This window comes from Microcaecilia unicolor, chromosome 1 (genome assembly GCF_901765095.1).
Source record: "Microcaecilia unicolor chromosome 1, aMicUni1.1, whole genome shotgun sequence".
NCBI classification, from domain to species: domain Eukaryota; kingdom Metazoa; phylum Chordata; class Amphibia; order Gymnophiona; family Siphonopidae; genus Microcaecilia; species Microcaecilia unicolor.
Window position 1 is genome coordinate 690,587,355 of NC_044031.1, and position 18,225 is coordinate 690,605,579.

Sequence of the window (18,225 nt, forward strand, 5' to 3'; positions counted from 1 at the left end):
TTGCTGCTACACATGACAGTGTGCAGCACTGCTGAAAATGTGCCTAATCTACGCATGTACTTTGGTCAAATGAACAAATGTCTTACAAGCAAATAGCTAAATTTTTTCAGGCATTTTCTATATCTAAAATAATCCTGACTAAATCTCGGCTCTTTGGTAAATAAGTTCCAGCACTTTGAAGCCTGAAGAAAAGATTTTTAAATGATCTGTATCAATATATCTTGATCTTAAAATCATTATAAAATGTTCTGATCAAGAAGAGCACAGTGACCTTCCTCAGGATGCATCTGCAAATTTGTTTCAAATAAGTTAGAGAAATAGCCATCAAAGACATAAATATTAAGAAAATATAGATTCTGCCCTCACTTGCATAGGTAACCAATGCTGGAGCTTGTACAGCAGGACAAATATGATCACAAAGGTTCAAGGCCTGAACCCATCCAAGCTGCTGTATTCTGTACTAGTTGTAATCTTTTCAATTAAGTTTTAGAGGTTCCTCTTAGCAGAGAATTGCAGTTATCCATTCTCCCTCTAATCAGAGCATGGGCTACTGTTAATAAATGATCTAAATATGATTGGAAATTTCAAGTAATACAAAGTTGATCAAAATGGCCTTTTACCAAATTCCCAATCTGTATACTTAGTAATTACTCCCAGAATCTTTACCTGAGTCTGTAGCAGGATAAACCAACTCTTAAATATCAACTCTGTTAGGGTTAAATTTACATAGGTATGTATGGTCCCACAAAGTCTTTGTCTTCTGTGAGTTCACTAAAATCCTATTCTTTTCTATCCCATAAAAAATGTCTTCTAAATATATTTCTTAATTTATGCAGTTTCATCTGTCATTTTCTAAACCTATGCAGATAATTTACAAACTATCTGTATAGGATTGATAATGAAAATGCTAACTGATTTTGCCTTACCAGCAAATAGAGATTAAATAACAATGGGGATTTACAGAATCCTATGGAAAGCCAGTTTCTATAAAGCCTAGTAAAAATAAATCCGGGTTCATTAGCACTCTTGTTCTTCATATTAAACATGACTCAAACCAGGAAGCTGCTACTATACCAGTTAATCATACAACAGTGGTTCCCAAACTTTTTCAGTTCACGGCACCTTTCTAGTCCGAGCAATTTTTCTTGGCACCCTCCCCCCGGCCACACTGATCTTTGCCCCTCCGGCCACACAGGTCTCTGCCCCCTCCTGGCTATACAGGTCTCCCCCTCCTTCCGGCTATACAGGTCTCCTCTCCCCACCCACCCCGGCTACACAGGTCTTCATTTTTTTCTCTGCACAAATATAACAGTGCTAGGATGTTCATATAACCAGCTCCTCCAAATGATACACTGATTACGATTTATAACAAATTACTATACTACCTATGAAAAGTTATTCCATTATTATTAGGGCTTTTTTTGAGGGGATACTTGGGGTACTGAGTACTGGCACCTTTTCAATTGTCTGTTAAAATTGACTCATGGACCCCAAGTTTTAATGAAAGAGATCAGGCTCTACATACCCATTCTGACTTGTCATAGATTCTGTGACTGATTGCAGGAGGCCTGGCTTTTGTGGGGTGGGTCCCTACCATTTGAGTACTGGCACCTTTTTTGCTAGAAAAAATGCACTGGTTATTGTACTTCCTCTTTGTTCATCTGTATGCTGCACAAGTTAGCATGTTTAAAAATATAAGTGAGATTAAATAAAAAAATGCTACCAACAATAAAGAATGACAACTTGGATGTAGCATCTCATAGGTTTGCTTGCTTTGTTTTGAATGGGAAGGGAAACAGAGACTGACCTATTGTCTTCAACTTTTTGACTTCATCCCATCTCCTGCTCTCATCCAACCTCCTTGGCAGTCACCTCTGCGAGTCCCGAAGGTGCTCCCTGTCCCCAGTGACTGCTATAAAATAAAAAGCGCAGGGCCGCAGCAGCCTTAAGGCATGCACTGTCGGCGCTGCTGGTCCTCTGCCCCCACTGACGTCAACTTCCAGTTCTGGGGTCAGAGGACCGGCAGAACTGACAGCACATGCTTGAAGACTGCTGCAGCCCTGCACTTGCTTTTTTTTTTTTTTTCTGCCGCTGCTGTCTGCAGTAGCAGTTCAGGTGGGATGGAGGTTGGGATTTGCTGCGGCACCCCAGAGTTCCCTGTGGTGCACCAGGGTGCTGTGGCACACAGTTTGGGAAATACTGTCATATACTGAATCAATTTATGGGGATGTGCATTCATTTGAAATAACATGTGAAATGTCAATGGCATTTCACATGTTTCATATATATATATAGAATATTGAAGACAACCGTTTTCTTATTGAATCTAAAACAAACTTTGTCATAAAATGTTTTTATATTTATATATCACAAATCCAATAAAATGGATCACTTGCACACTCAGTCTTTCATTCATCCACATCAATTTCATATACTTCTCTAATAAATCATTAAAACATATTATTATTACACATATAGATCATCACACACACACACACACACACACACACACACACACACATATATATATATATATATATTTTTTTTTACTTAACAAAAAAACTGGAAAACCAAACCTCCTCAGAGAAGTCCAGAAATGCCAGACAGTGGAGAGGAAACAATGTCACACGCAGTACAGTGTGCAATTACATAAAGTTCATTTATTCAAACAACCAAGGACCCGACACGAGCTGTGTTTTGGCCTAATGGCCTGCATCAGGAGTCCAAAACATCTGTGAACTGAATAGTGTTCAGTATTCTCATGTAAAATCAAAAGGAGTGAACCTCTGTGAGACTGCTAAATTTGCTTGCAAAGTCAAAGAAACCCTCATCGATTTGTCTAGAAACACTCATAATCCCATCACTGAACTGTGTTGGCGCCAGACTGTTATATTTTCAAATATAGGCATGTTACCTTCAAAGAGAAAATTCCTCCAATTAAAAGCAAGTGCAGATCTTGTGGTAGTTTTTAATGGGAAAGTATACTTGAACCTCTGTAGTATTATGAAAGCTTAGCCTTGATCTTACACTCTCTCTTTTTTTTTCTCCTTGTTAATTTTGTCTTTTGCACTTAAGACTTACAGTTCAGACATAGTTGCTACATCATTAGATATGTATTAAACTGTTATTTTTCATCAGGTTGCTTTCTCGTCCTTGGACCTGCTGTTGCATACACAAGCCTTGCTCTCTGCAATGAACTTTCTAACAGCTGCTGTTCCATCAAGTAGCAAAAATATTGCTGATAAGCAAGGACACCCCAAAACACCAAAACTCGACAAAGACAGTGCCCTGAAGAAAGGTATATTGAGAAGTTTAGTCTTTTTATTTAAAAACAAGTACAGTGCAAGTCTTTTTGTTCAATAGTATAAATGTGAAGTCCTATTTGTTTATATGTTGGGATTCACATAATATCAGAGGAATGCCAAAGCACATGACAGTGAACAAAATAGAAGACTTGTTGGAGAATCTTTGGTTGCAAATGAGTTAACTTTTTGATGCCAGCATATTCCAGCATTCTTCACAAAATTATTATATTATTTTTCTCAACAGTAACAAAAGTATCCAAGGATAATGACATAGTTGATTTCAAGCTGATTGCCAAACTGGATGCTTTCTGTATAAATGTTTTTGATGAAAAGAGCCATATTGCTGAAATCAAGATTGAAGGTAATGGTTTTCTGGAGTATATTTTGTAAAAACAAATTTTCAGAATAGTAATTATTCATATTGTATTTCATAGAGTGTGGTCAAAAGTGCTTTACCTTTTGCAATGCATGATCATTATCCAATTTTTCTCTCTCTATATATGAAAATAGAATTTATATGTGTAGATCACAAATACATGCAATTGATAATTTCAGAAAGCTGCTGTTTACATATATAGATTCTCAAGATGAAGTGGTTTCAAGGAGGCATGGCATAAGTGTGGTTTGTAGGGTTACCATATGGCTCCAGAAAAAGGAGGACACATTGATCCAGTCCAGGTTTTGCTTCCATTGAAAGCAATGGAAGTAAAACCCAGACTTGCTCAATCTGTCCTCCTTTTTCTGGAGCCATATGGTAACCCAGGGTTTGGGTAGGCTGAATATGTATACATCTGTTCTTCTTACTACTACTGATCATTTCTATAGCGTTACTAGAAGTATGCAGCACTGTACACATTATATGCAGGTACGTTCTCTGTCCCTAGTGGGCTCACAGTCTAAGTTTTTGTATCTGGGGCAATGGAGGGTTACATGACTTGCCCAGGATCACAAGGGACTGCAGTGGGAATCAAACCCAGTTCCCCAGGATCTTAGTCCACTACACTAACCATTAGGCTACTCCTCCACTCCTTATTACAATGTGAATACGCTATGGTGTAAACTCTACAACTAGGTACCTCCCATTTATGTGCCTCAAGGCCATGCAGTAGTAGGAACTTATAGTATTACAGAATTTGGGCACCCAGGTTCCATTATCTAGTGCTGGTATAACCCGGTACCAGTGTACTTAAAATTTATTCTTCTGTAAGTTACATGTGTAAATATCTCTACCCATGTCCCACCCATACTCCACCCATGTGTATGCCCCTTTGAATATACATACTATGTAAGTTAAATGGGTATTTGCAGAATACCACTTAGGTGCCCTGCTAGCACTAATGTGTAGGTGTTAGTATTCTGAACATGCATGCAATTGGCATGTAAATGCAGGTGTCTAGATTATAGAATCTCCCTTTATATTAAAACTAATTTCACCATTGGGTTTTGCACCAGCTCAGAACCATGTACAGATTTTGGAAAAGTGCTCGTTTTGGCTAAGACATATGTGTGATTAAGGGAGCAATTATCCTTAATCTATTTTTTTAAATTTAATTCCTGCTTCCAATTTTTTAAAAAATTGTAGTTTCACTAGCTAATTGGCAGAGGAATGGATAGACAGGGGTGATATGATACAGATATTCAAATATTTGAAAGGTATTAATGTACAAACAAACCTTTTCCAGAGATGGAAAGGTAGTAGAACTAGAGAACATGAATTGAGGGGGGCCGACTCAGGAATAATGTCAGGAAGTACTTTTTCACGGAGAGGGTAGTAGATACCTGGAATACCCTCCTGCAGGTGGAGATGAAAATGGTAACGGAATTCAAAAATGCATGGGATAAACACAAAGGAATCCTATATAGAAGGCATGGCACCAAGCAAGCTTAGTGGTGATTAGATGGCAACGCCAGTAATTGGGAAACAAAGCCAGTGTTGGGCATACTTCTACGGTCTGTGCCCTGATTGAGGATGGACAGATTTGGATAGGCTGGTGAGGTTTGTGTCCTGAAAATGGCAAGGACAAATCAAGATCAAGTATACATATGTAGTATCACATCATACCTTAGGCTATGAATTTATCTTGTTGGGCAGACTGGATGGACCGTACAGGTCTCTATCAGCTGTCATCTACCATGGCGGCATTTATATGTGGTAAAATGGCCCCACTACACATAGAAGGGCTGATACTTGTATGTGGCAATTGCAAAAGTGCCACTTACATGTATAAGTGCCAGTATTTCTACATGGAAGCTTCCAAGTTGATGCTGCTCTTTTTGGGCATGTGTGCATTAGCAAAATGGGTCATCCCACTGTATAGGCCAGCAAATACACACATGCACTCCTTAAACATATTTTACAAAGAGCTCCATGTTGGTCAATGGTTTTTGTAAAATCAGGGCCAAATGGGTATATCTCAACTTAAACAAATCACCTGTGCAAAATGAGCTTTAGTCATATAAAAATGTTGCTTATCTGGCTATGATGATATCTGTTAGCAGATGTCAGGGTGTGCAGTTATATACTACCATAACAGTGCTGTCCTTAACACAGAAATCAATAGGACTTCACAGACAGCACAGATTGACAAGGTTGCACATGCATTCATCAGCATGTATCCTTGCTCTGCTGCAGAAATATTCACTGTGAATGAAGCTGCCGGGATTGGGTTTGGAGGGGAGGGAAATAATGAAGCTCTGGGGCATGTGAACAGGTATCAACTAGTTGAACCTGTGGCCTGCAGTGGCGTACCAAGGGCAGGGCGGTGGGGGCGGTCCACCCCGAGTGTAAGAACGAGAGGGGTGCTCCGCTCCTGCTGCTCCCACCCAAAGGCCGCTGGCGCCGCTGTCCCCAGTCCCCACCTTGCCTACCCTCAGTTTCCTCGACAGCCCCCTTCTCTCTGCCACCCGGCACCCTGCATTTAAAAAAAAAATCTCTGACTCGGCGGTGCAGCGCCTCACATCTGCCTGTAAAAGAAGCTGATCGCCTCATTGGGCCTTCCCTCACTGTGTCCTTCCCTCGCGGAAATAGGAAGTTACATTAGAGGAGGGCGGGACACAGTGAGAGAAGGCCCGACAAGGTGATCTTCTTTTACAGGCAGACATGAGGCGCTGCACCGCTGATTCAGAGTTTTTAAAATGCAGAGTGCCGGGTGGCAGAGAGAAGGGGGCTGTCGAGGGAGCTGAGGGTAGGTAGGTGGGGACTGGGTCGGGGAGGTGCTCAGATGGGAGAAAGGGACTGGAGCTGGAACTGGGGTCTGAGAAAGGGGGCAGGTGGGAGAATGGGGCCATGCCTGGGACAGGTGAGAGAATGGATCTGGGGCTGAAAAGGATGGCGGGTGAGAGAATAGGGCTGGAGCTGAAATGGGGGGGCCCTAATTGAAGGCAGGTGGATGAAGGGGACTGGAACTGGGGCTGAAAAGGGGCAGGGGCTGAAACTGTGGGGACTGGGAGCTGAAAAGGGGACAGGGAGAAGTGGCTGGGGCTGAAGCTTGGGACTGATGGGAGAAAAGGGCTGGGGCTGAAACTGGGTACTGGTGGGATAGTGGGACTGGAACTGGACGCTGAATTGGGGGGGGGGCAGATGGGAGACGTGGGCTGGGGCTGGTGGGATAATAGGGCTAGAACTGGGGAAGAAAAGAGTGGGCAGAGAGAGAGGGAACAGGTTCTGGATGGATTGGGGAGAGAGAGGGGGGGGGGGCAGACCCTGGATGGATGAGAGAGGGAGGGCAAATGGTGGATTAAAGGGCAGACAGTGGATGGAAGGGGGGGAGAGAGAGAGAGCAGACAGGGGCAAATGGTGGATGGAAGTGGCAGAGATAGAAGGCAGACACTAGATGGAAGGGAGAGAGAAGGCAGATGGTGGATTGAAGGGAGAGAGAGGGCAGGTAGAGGGGACAGGAGAGAGGGCATGGATGGCAGGGAGACAGTGAAAAGAAGATGAGGAAAGCAGAAACCAGAGGAGACAAACTGTAAATAAAATATTTTCTTTTTTTTTGCTTTAGGATAAAGTAGTATTGTAGCTGTGTTAATAAATGTTTATAAATAGAACATGGAAATAAGGTCATCTTTTTATTGGACTAATTTTAATACATTTTGACTAACTTTCGGCGAACAAAACCCCCTTCCTCAGGTCAGGGTAGGATACTGTAAAGACAGTTTCTCCGAGGACAAGCAGGCTGCTTGTTCTCACTGATGGGTGACGTCCACGGCAGCCCCTTCAATCGGAAACTTCACTAGCAAAGTCCTTTGCTAGTCCTCGCGCGCCCGCGCGCACCGCGCATGCGCGGCCGTCTTCCCGCCCGAAACCGGCTCGAGCCGGCCAGTCTTCTTTTGTCCGCACTCGGTACGGTCGTATTTTTCGCCGTGTCGAGCCCCGGAAAGTCGACCTCGCGCGTCCAAATTGTTTTGAGCGTGTTTTTTTCTTCGGAAAAGCTTTTGCTTAAGTCGGGAAGTGCTCCGGAAACCTTCCACCGGGTTTCGTGTCAATCCTCCCCGTACTTCCAGCTTTTTGCCCCGGTAAGTTTTCTTTCGTCGTCGGGGTAGGCCTCTTTTCGGCCTCGGTCGAGATTTTCTCCCTCTAAAGTTTTGGTGCTCTTTTTCCGTCATTTCGGATTTTGATTTCGCCGGCGTGATTTTTCCGCCCATGACATCGAAGCCTTCCAGCGGCTTCAAGAAGTGCACCCAGTGCGCCCGGGTTATCTCGCTCACTGATCGACACTCGTCGTGTCTTCAGTGTCTGGGGGCCGAGCACCGCCCTCAGAACTGTAGTCTGTGTTCCCTGCTTCAGAGGCGGACTCAGGTAGCGAGACTAGCCCAGTGGAACGTGTTGTTCTCGGGCTCTTCGTCGGCATCGGCACCGGGATCTTCGAGTGCATCGACGTCGTCAGCGTCCAGACCATCTTCCTCGGCCGCCAGTGCATCGAGGCATCGAGCCTCTGCATCGGCGCCGAGACATCGGATAGCTGCATCGACGTCGGTGGTACCGGGACCTCGTCTGCTGATGTCGTCGGACGGTGGTGCATCGTCAGGAGTGCAGGTGAGGGCTGTCCATTCCCCTGCTGGTGGCGGTGAGCCTTCGGGTGGGTCTCCTCCTACCCTGAGGGCTCCTGCGGTACAGCCCCCCCGAGACCGACCTCCTTCGGCCTCGGCCCCGAGGAAGCGACGGATGGATTCTACGTCCTCCTCGTCGGTGCCGGGGAGCTCCGGTGACATGCTTCGGAAGAAATCGAAGAAGCATCGACACCGGTCTCCTCCCCGTGTCGGCACCGAGAGCTCTGGGTCGCCGAGGGATTCGGCACCCAGCAGGCATCGGTACCGAGAGGACCACTCACCCTCTGTTCAAGAGGTGTCGATGCGCTCCACTCTGAACAGCCTCCTCGCCCGGAACAGGTTCTGACGTCGACGCCTGCATCGACCTCTCAGCCTTTTTCTGCAGCCACTCTGAACGAGAGCCTCCGGGCCGTTCTCCCAGAGATTCTGGGAGAGCTGTTGCGCCCTACCCCTCCGGTACCGGCGGTGCTTGCGCCTCCGGTACCGTCGAGCGTGGCGCCGGCTGGCCCATCGCCCAGGTTGAGGTCCCCGACGTCGGTACCGCGTGCGGTGCCGACCGCGGCCACCTCCCAGGAGGGCTCCCCGACTACGTCGGCGGAGGGAGCTTCGCCGATGCGGGCCAGGGAGTCTACCTCTCGACGCCCCCATCGTGGACGTGGTTCCACGGAGTCGAGCAGGGCGAGGTTGCAGACACAGGTCCGTGAACTTGTGTCTGACACCGAGGGTGAGGCCTCGTGGGAGGAAGAGGAAGATCCCAGATATTTCTCTGACGAGGAGTCTGAGGGTCTTCCGTCTGATCCCACTCCCTCTCCTGAGAGACAGCTTTCTCCTCCCGAGAGTCTGTCTTTTGCCTCCTTTGTCCGGGAGATGTCTACGGCCATCCCCTTCCCGGTGGTTGTGGAGGACGAGCCCAGGGCTGAAATGTTTGAGCTCCTGGACTATCCTTCTCCACCTAAGGAAGCGTCCACTGTTCCCTTGCACCATGTCCTGAAAAAAGACATTGCTTGCGAACTGGACCAAGCCATTAACTAATCCCCACATTCCCAAGAAGATCGAGTCCCAGTACCGGATCCATGGGGACCCAGAGCTGATGCGCACTCAGTTGCCTCATGACTCTGGAGTTGTGGATTTGGCCCTAAAGAAGGCTAAGAGTTCTAGGGAACATGCTTCGGCGCCCCCGGGCAAGGACGCTAGAACCTTAGACTCCTTTGGGAGGAAGGCCTACCATTCCTCTATGCTCGTGTCCAAGATCCAGTCTTACCAGCTCTACACGAGCATACACATGCGGAACAATGTGCGGCAGTTGGCGGGCTTGGTTGATGCTCTTCCCCCTGAGCAAGCCAAGCCTTTTCAGGAGGTGGTCAGGCAGCTGAAGGCGTGCAGAAAATTCCTGGCCAGAGGAGTTTATGACACTTTTGATGTTGCGTCCAGGGCCGCTGCTCAAGGTGTGGTGATGCGCAGGCTCTCATGGCTGCGTGCCGCCGACCTGGAGAATAGAATCCAGCAGCGGATTGCGGACTCGCCTTGCCGTGCGGACAATATTTTTGGTGAAAAAGTCGAACAGGTGGTAGAGTCTCTCCACCAGCGGGACACCGCATTCGACAAATTCGCCCGCCGGCAGCCTTCAGCTTCTACCTCTACAGGTAGACGATTTTTCGGGGGAAGGAAGACTGTTCCCTACTCTTCTGGCAAGCGTAGGTACAATCCTCCTTCCCGACAGCCTGCGGCCCAGGCTAAGCCCCAGCGCGCTCGCTCTCGTCAGCAGCGTGCGACTCAGCAAGGCCCCGCGGCTCCCAGCAAAAGCAAGGGGCGAGCTTTTGACTGGCTCCAGCAGAGCATAGCCGACATCCAAGTGTCCGTGCCGGGCGACCTGCCAGTCGGAGGGAGGTTGAAAGCTTTTCACCAAAGGTGGCCTCTCATAACCTCCGATCAGTGGGTTCTGCAAATAGTCCGGCAGGGGTACACCCTCAATTTGACCTCAAAACCTCCAAATTGTCCACCGGGAGCTCAGTCTTACAGCTTCCAGCACAAGAAGGTACTTGCAGAGGAACTCTCTGCCCTTCTCAGCGCCAATGCGGTCGAGCCCGTGCCATCCGGGCAAGAAGGGCTGGGATTCTATTCCAGGTACTTCCTTGTGGAAAAGAAAACAGGGGGGATGCGTCCCATCCTAGACCTAAGGGCCCTGAACAAATATCTCGAAAAAGAAAAGTTCAGGATGCTTTCCCTGGGCACCCTTCTCCCCATGATTCAGCAAACGATTGGCTATGCTCTCTGGACTTGAAGGATGCCTACACACACATCCCGATACTGCCAGCTCACAGACAGTATCTGCGATTTCAGCTGGGCACACGTCACTTCCAGTACTGTGTGCTACCCTTTGGGCTCGCCTCTGCGCCCAGGGTGTTCACAAAGTGCCTAGCTGTGGTAGCAGCGGCGCTTCGCAGGCTGGGGGTGCACGTGTTCCCATATCTCGACGATTGGCTGGTGAAGAACACATCCGAGGCAGGAGCCCTGCAGTCCATGCAGATGACTATTCGCCTACTGGAGCTACTGGGGTTTGTGATAAATTATCCAAAGTCCCACCTTCTTCCAGTGCAGAGACTCGAATTCATAGGAGCTCTGCTGGATTCTCGGACGGCTCGCGCCTATCTCCCAGAGACGAGAGCCAACAACTTGTTGTCCCTCGTCTCGCGGGTGCGAGCGTCCCAGCAGATCACAGCTCGGCAGATGTTGAGATTGCTGGGCCACATGGCCTCCACAGTCCACGTGACTCCCATGGCCCGCCTTCACATGAGATCTGCTCAATGGACCCTAGCCTCCCAGTGGTATCAGGCCGCTGGGGGTCTGGAGGACGTGATCCACCTGTCCACGAGTTTTCTCGAATCCCTGTATTGGTGGACCATTTGCTCCAATTTGACTCTGGGACGTCCCTTCCAAATTCCTCAGCCACGGAAAGTGCTGACTACGGATGCGTCCCTCCTGGGATGGGGAGCTCATGTCGATGGGCTTCACACCCAAGGAAGCTGGTCCCTCCAGGAACGCGATCTGCAGATCAATCTCCTGGAGTTACGAGCGATCTGGAACGCTCTGAAGGCTTTCAGAGATCGGCTGTCCCACCAAATTATCCAAATTCAGACAGACAACCAGGTTGCCATGTATTATGTCAACAAGCAGGGGGGCACCGGATCTCGCCCCCTGTGTCAGGAAGCCGTCAGCATGTGGCTCTGGGCTCGCCGTCACGGCATGGTGCTCCAAGCCACATATCTGGCAGGCGTAAACAACAGTCTGGCCGACAGGTTGAGCAGGATTATGCAACCTCACGAGTGGTCGCTCAACTCCCGAGTGGTGCGCCAGATCTTCCAAGCGTGGGGCACCCCCTTGGTGGATCTCTTCGCATCTCGAGTGAACCACAAAGTCCCTCAGTTCTGTTCCAGGCTTCAGGCCCACGGCAGACTGGCTTCGGATGCCTTCCTCCTGGATTGGGGGGAGGGCCTGCTGTATGCTTATCCTCCCATCCCTCTGGTGGGGAAGACTTTGTTGAAACTCAAGCAAGACCGAGGCACCATGATTCTGATTGCTCCTTTTTGGCCGCGTCAGATCTGGTTTCCTCTTCTTCTGGAGTTATCCTCCAAAGAACCGTGGAGATTAGAGTGTTTTCCGACCCTCATTACGCAGGACGAAGGGGCTCTTCTGCATCCCAGCCTCCGGTCCCTGGCTCTCACGGCCTGGATGTTGAGGGCGTAGACTTTGCCTCTTTGGGTCTGTCACAGGGTGTCTCCCGCATCTTGCTTGCTTCCAGGAAAGACTCCACTAAGAGAAGTTACTTCTTTCATTGGAGGAGGTTTGCCGTCTGGTGTGACAGCAAGGCCCTAGATCCTCGCTCTTGTCCTACACAGACCCTGCTTGAATACCTTCTGCACTTGTCTGAGTCTGGTCTTAAGACCAACTCCGTAAGGGTTCACCTTAGTGCAATCAGTGCATACCATTACCAAGTGGAAGGTAAGCCGATCTCAGGACAGCCTTTAGTTGTTCGCTTCATGAGAGGTTTGCTTTTGTCAAAGCCCCCTGTCAAACCTCCTACAGTGTCATGGGATCTCAATGTCGTTCTCACCCAGCTGATGAAACCTCCTTTTGAGCCACTGAATTCCTGCCATCCGAAGTACTTGACCTGGAAGGTCATTTTCTTGGTGGCAGTTACTTCGGCTCGTAGAGTCAGTGAGCTTCAGGCCCTGGTAGCCCAGGCCCCTTACACCAAATTTCATCACAACAGAGTAGTCCTCCGCACTCACCCTAAGTTTCTGCCAAAGGTCGTGTCGGAGTTCCATCTGAACCAGTCAATTGTCTTGCCAACATTCTTTCCCCGTCCTCATTCCTGCCCTGCTGAACGTCAGTTGCACACATTGGACTGCAAGAGAGCATTGGCCTTCTACCTGGAGCGGACACAGCCCCACAGACAGTCCGCCCAATTGTTTCTTTCTTTTGATCCCAATAGGAGGGGAGTGGCTGTAGGGAAACGCACCATATCCAATTGGCTAGCAGATTGCATTTCCTTCACTTACGCCCAGGCGGGGCTGGCTCTTGAGGGTCATGTCACGGCTCATAATGTTAGAGCCATGGCTGCGTCGGTAGCCCACTTGAAGTCAGCCTCCATTGAAGAAATTTGCAAAGCTGCGACGTGGTCATCTGTCCACACATTCACATCTCATTACTGCCTGCAGCAGGATACCCGACGCGACAGTCGGTTTCGGGCAGTCAGTTCTTCAGAACCTGTTTGGGCTTTAGGATCCAACTCCACCCCCCGAGGGCCCTGTTTGTTCTGTTCCAGGCTGCACTCTCAGTTAGTTGGTAAATTTTTTAGGTCAATCTCAGTTATGTCCTCGCCGTTGCGAGGCCCAATTGACCATGGTTGTTGTTTTGAGTGAGCCTGGGGGCTAGGGATACCCCATCAGTGAGAACAAGCAGCCTGCTTGTCCTCGGAGAAAGCGAATGCTACATACCTGTAGAAGGTATTCTCCGAGGACAGCAGGCTGATTGTTCTCACAAACCCGCCCGCCTCCCCTTTGGAGTTGTGTCTTCCCTTGAAGTGTATTGTCTTGCTACATACTGGACTGGCCGGCTCGAGCCGGTTTCGGGCGGGAAGACGGCCGCGCATGCGTGGTGCGCGCGGGCGCGCGAGGACTAGCAAAGGACTTTGCTAGTGAAGTTTCCGATTGGAGGGGCTGCCGTGGACGTCACCCATCAGTGAGAACAATCAGCCTGCTGTCCTCGGAGAATACCTTCTACAGGTATGTAGCATTCGCTATACTGTAATACCTGAGGAAGGAGGTTTTGGCCTCTGAAAGCTAAATGTATTAGTCCAATAAAATGGTATTATCTTATTTTCTATATTTGTTTTAGTTCTATTTGTTAATTTGTATAGTGGTAATTGGTATTTGTTAGCATTTTCAAATTTACATCTGCTATCTTTCTATTTTGCACAGAACTAGGGGACATTTTCTGTTTCTGTGGTGTTGCATTGTATACAGAATCTGGCATCTTGGAGGGTTCAGTTTAATTTTTGTCTAAATAGAAAGTTTATGATTACTTCTTCTATAGAGGATTAGGGTGTATCTGTGTTTGTGAAGAAGACAGGGCTTCAGTTGGCATTGACTGAGCGGGATCAACGGTCTGTACTATTCTGGCTGGTTTCATTTTACAATAGGTGAATTGATGTTTTAGTGCTCACTGTAGTGTTCAAGATGCTTTCCTTTTCCTTGTGTTACTCGTAGAATTTACTTCTTATGGTATGGTAGAATTGCTCTATAGGTCTTGAGTGTTTAGTGTTTTCAGTGTGCCTAGTACTGGATTTTGGAGGGGAGTGTTAAAAAATGACTGACCCTGGGAGTCAAATACCCAGGTACAGTGGCGTACCTAGGGTAGTTGACACCTGGGGCCGGTCATTTTTTAACCCCCCCCCCCCAAATCCAGTACTAGGCATGCCGAGAATACAAAACACTCAGGACCTATAGAGCAATTCTACCATACCATAAGCAGTCATTTCTACGAGTCACACAAGGAAAAGGAAAGCATCTTAATCACTACAGTGAGCACTAGAACATCAATTCACCTATTGTAAAACGAAACCAGACAGAATAGTACAGATCGTAGATCCTGCACAGTCAATGCCAACTGAAAGCCATGTCTTTTTCACAAACACAGATACACCCTAATCCACTATAGAATAAGTAATCATAAACTTTCTATTTAGACAAAAATTAAACTGAACCCCCAATGCCAGACTCTGCATACACCACAGAAACAGAAACTGTCCCCTAGTACTGTGAAAAATATAAAGACAGCAGATGTAAATTTGAAAAAAACTAACAAGTACCAATCACCACTTTACAAATTAACAAATAGAAATAAAACAAATATAGAAAGTAAAATAATACCATTTTATTGGACTAATACATTTAGCTTTCAGAGGCCAAAACCTCCGTCCTCGGGTCAGTACAGTATAGTGCTGTTACAGTATCCTATCCTGACCTGAGGAAGGGGGTTTTGTTCTCCGAAAGTTAGTCAAAATGTATTAAAATTAGTCCAATAAAAAGATTACCTTATTTACATGTTCTATTATAAACATTTAACATATCTACAATACTTTATCCTAAAGCAAAAAAAAAATAAAAAAATATATTTTATTTACAGTTTGTTGTCTCTGGTTTCTGCTTGCCTCATCTTCTTTTCACAGTCTTCCTTCCATCCAGCATCTGTCTTCACTCTCTCTCTCTCTCTCTCTCTCTCTCTCTCTCTCTCTCTCTCTCTCTCTCTCTGCCATCCAGTGTCTGCCCTCTCTGCCGTCCCTTCCATCCACTGCCTGCGCTTTCTCTCTGCCCCTTCAATCCACCATTTGCCCTCCCTCTCCCATCCATCCAGGGTTTGCCCTCCCTCTCGCTCCCCCTTCCATCTAGGATCTGTCCCTTCTCTCTCTCTGCCCCTTTTTTCAGCCCCCAGTTCCAGCCCCCTTCTCCCCTCTGAACACCCCCACCCCAGTTCCCTTCTCCACTCCCCTTTTCCCCTCCCCTTTTCCTGTCTGAGACTCCCACCCCAGTCCCCTTTTCCCCTCCCCTTTTCCTGACTGAGACCCCCACCCCCAGTCCCCTTCTCTCCTCTGAACACCCCACCCCAGTCCCCTTCTCCCCTCCCCTTCCCTTCTCCCCTCTGAGATCCCCACCCCAGTCCCCTTCTCCCCTCCCCTTTTCCCCTCTGAACACCCCCACTCCAGTCCCCTTCTCCCCTCCCCCTCCCCTGTCTGAGATCCCCACCCCAGGCCCCTTCTCCCCTCTGAACACCCCCACCCCAGTCCCCTTCTCCCCTCCCCTTTTCCCCTCTGAACACCCCCACCCCAGTCCCCTTCTCCCCTCCCCTTCTCCCCTCTGAGATCCCCACCCCAGTCCCCTTCTCCCCTCCCCTTCCCTTCTCCCCTCTGAGATCCCCACCCCAGTCCCCGTCTCCCCTCTGAGATCCCCACCCCAGTCCCCTTTTCCCCTCTGAACACCCCCACCCCAGTCCCCTTGTCCCCTTCTCCCCTCCCCTTTTCCCCTCTGAACACCCCCACCCCAGTCCTCTTCTCCCCTCTGAGATCCCCACCCCAGTCCCCTTCTCCCCTCCCCCTCCCCTGTCTGAGATCCCCACCCCAGTCCCCTTCTCCCCTCTGAACACCCCCACCCCAGTCCCCTTCCCCCGTCTGAGACCCCCACCCCAGTCCTCTTCCCCCGTCTGAGACCCCCACCCCAGTCCTCTTCTCCCCTCCCCTTTTCCACTCTGAACACCCCCACCCCAGTCCCCTTCTCCCCTCCCCTCCCCTGTCTGAGATCCCCACCCCAGTCCCCTTCTCCCTTCCCCTGTCTGAGACCCCCACCCCAGTCCCCTTCTCCCCTCTGAACACCCCCACCCGAGTCCCTTTCGCCCCTCTCCTTCCCCACCTCAGTCCCGTTAAAACCGGCGAAGCAGCGTCGCAGGCAGCGCTTCGTGCCCTGCTTGTAAAAAAAAAATCAAATTACCTTCCTTCTCCTCGTCTTGATGTCGACTGGAAGGCCCGAGTCGACGTCAAGACGAGGAGGAGAAGGAAGGAGATTTGATTTTTTTTTTTTTTTTTTTTTACAAGCAGGGCGCGAGGCGCTGCCTGCGACGCTGCTTCGCCGGTTTTTATAATGTGCGGCACTGCGGGAACGGCCACGGGAGGCGGCGGGAGCGGAGCACCCCCCTACCCACTGGCACCCGGGGCGGACCGCCCCCACCGCCCCCCCTTGGTATGCCACTACGCCACTGTTGGCCTGCATTGAATTTTATGCATCCTAGAAGTCATTGGCAGTATATACTGAAAGTCATTAACCAGGGGTCTGCGCGGGGACTGCTGCTTTTTAAATGATCTAGAGATGGGAGTAACTAGTGAAGTAATTAAACTTGCTGACACAAAGTTATTCAAAGTTATTAAATCGCAAGAGGATTGTGAAAAATTACAGGAGGACCTCACGAGACTGGGAGACTGGGCATCCAATTGGCAGATGACATTTAATGTGAACAAGTTGAAAGTGATATGTGTGGGAAAGAGGAACCCAAGCTATAGCTATATAATGCAATGTTCCATATTAGGAGTCACCGACCAGAAAAGGGATCTAGGCGTCATTGTTGATGGTTGAAACCATCTACTGAGTGTGCTGCAGCAGCTAAGAAAGGAAATAGAATGTTAGGTATTATTAGGAATGGAATGGAAAACAAAAATGAGGATGTTATAATGCTCCATATTGCGACCACACCTCGAACATTGTGTTCAGTTCTGATCACCGCATTTCAAAAAAGTTATAGTGGAATTAGAAAAGGTAGAGAGAAGGGTGGCAGAAATGATAAAGGGGGTGGGATGACTTCCCTGTGAGGAAAGGCTAAAGTGGCTAGGGCTCTTAAGCTTGGAGAAAAGACGGCTGAGGGAGATATGATAAAGGTCTATAAAATAATGAGTGGAATGGATCGGGTAGACATGAATTGCTTGTTTACTCTTACTAGGGAGCATGCAATGAAGCAACAAAGTAGTAAATTTAAAATGAATTGGAGAAAATATTTCTTCACTCAACATGTAATTCTGGAATTCTTTGCCAGAGAATGTAGTAAAAGCAGTTAGCTTAGCGGGGTTTAAAAAAAAGGTTTTGCTAGCTTCCTAAAAGAAAAGTCCATAAGCCATTATTAAAATGGACTTAGGAAAATTCAGTGCTTATTTCTAGGATAAGCAGCATAAAATGTTTTGTACTGTTTTGGGATCTTGCCAGGTACTTGTAACCTGGGATTGGCCACTGTTGGAAACAGGATGCTGGGCCTGATGGACCTTCAGTCTGTCCCAGTATGGCAATACTTTTGTTCTTATGTTATAACCAGAGTTTTAGCGATTTTAAATATTGTATTATGAAAATATTTTCAGAATGGCCATTCTAGAAGTTCGTTTCCATCGTTTCTAGTTAAATAAGTAAATTTATCACTGAAGTCAATGGAGTTGTGAGCATTCCGTTTCTGACATTATGTAATGTTGCGGCCCATGATAGTACTGATATTCATGCAGCCCTCTAGGTTGTCTACCCTTGATCTAGTTAGCAATTTAATTGGCCTTATTAGGCTGAAAGCCTGAATCCTATTTTGGTGACTGTAGTAATTTAAGCTCCAGTTCCAAATACATATATTCAGCACCTCTATCTGCCTAGCTGAATAAACATGTGTGCGCTACCACATTGGTGCTGTCCATTGAGTTTAAAGTAGGGCTAAACTAGATGATAGCTGAATATCTGAATTTTTAAAGTACATTCTGGCTCTGCTCCTAACCCAGCCCAATATAATAAATAATAGG

The 18,225-nt window shown here is 47.8% G+C and overlaps 1 protein-coding gene across 1 annotated transcript in view; it reads left to right on the top strand.

The window, feature by feature from the left end:
• Positions 1–18,225, top strand: part of VPS13C (vacuolar protein sorting 13 homolog C) — a 992,635-nt gene that overhangs the window by 331,195 nt on the left and 643,215 nt on the right. The window contains exons 29-30 of the mRNA XM_030188422.1: positions 3,139–3,298; positions 3,550–3,666. Coding sequence (XP_030044282.1) covers positions 3,139–3,298; positions 3,550–3,666 — 277 coding nt within the window. The remainder of the gene's footprint in view (positions 1–3,138; positions 3,299–3,549; positions 3,667–18,225) is intronic.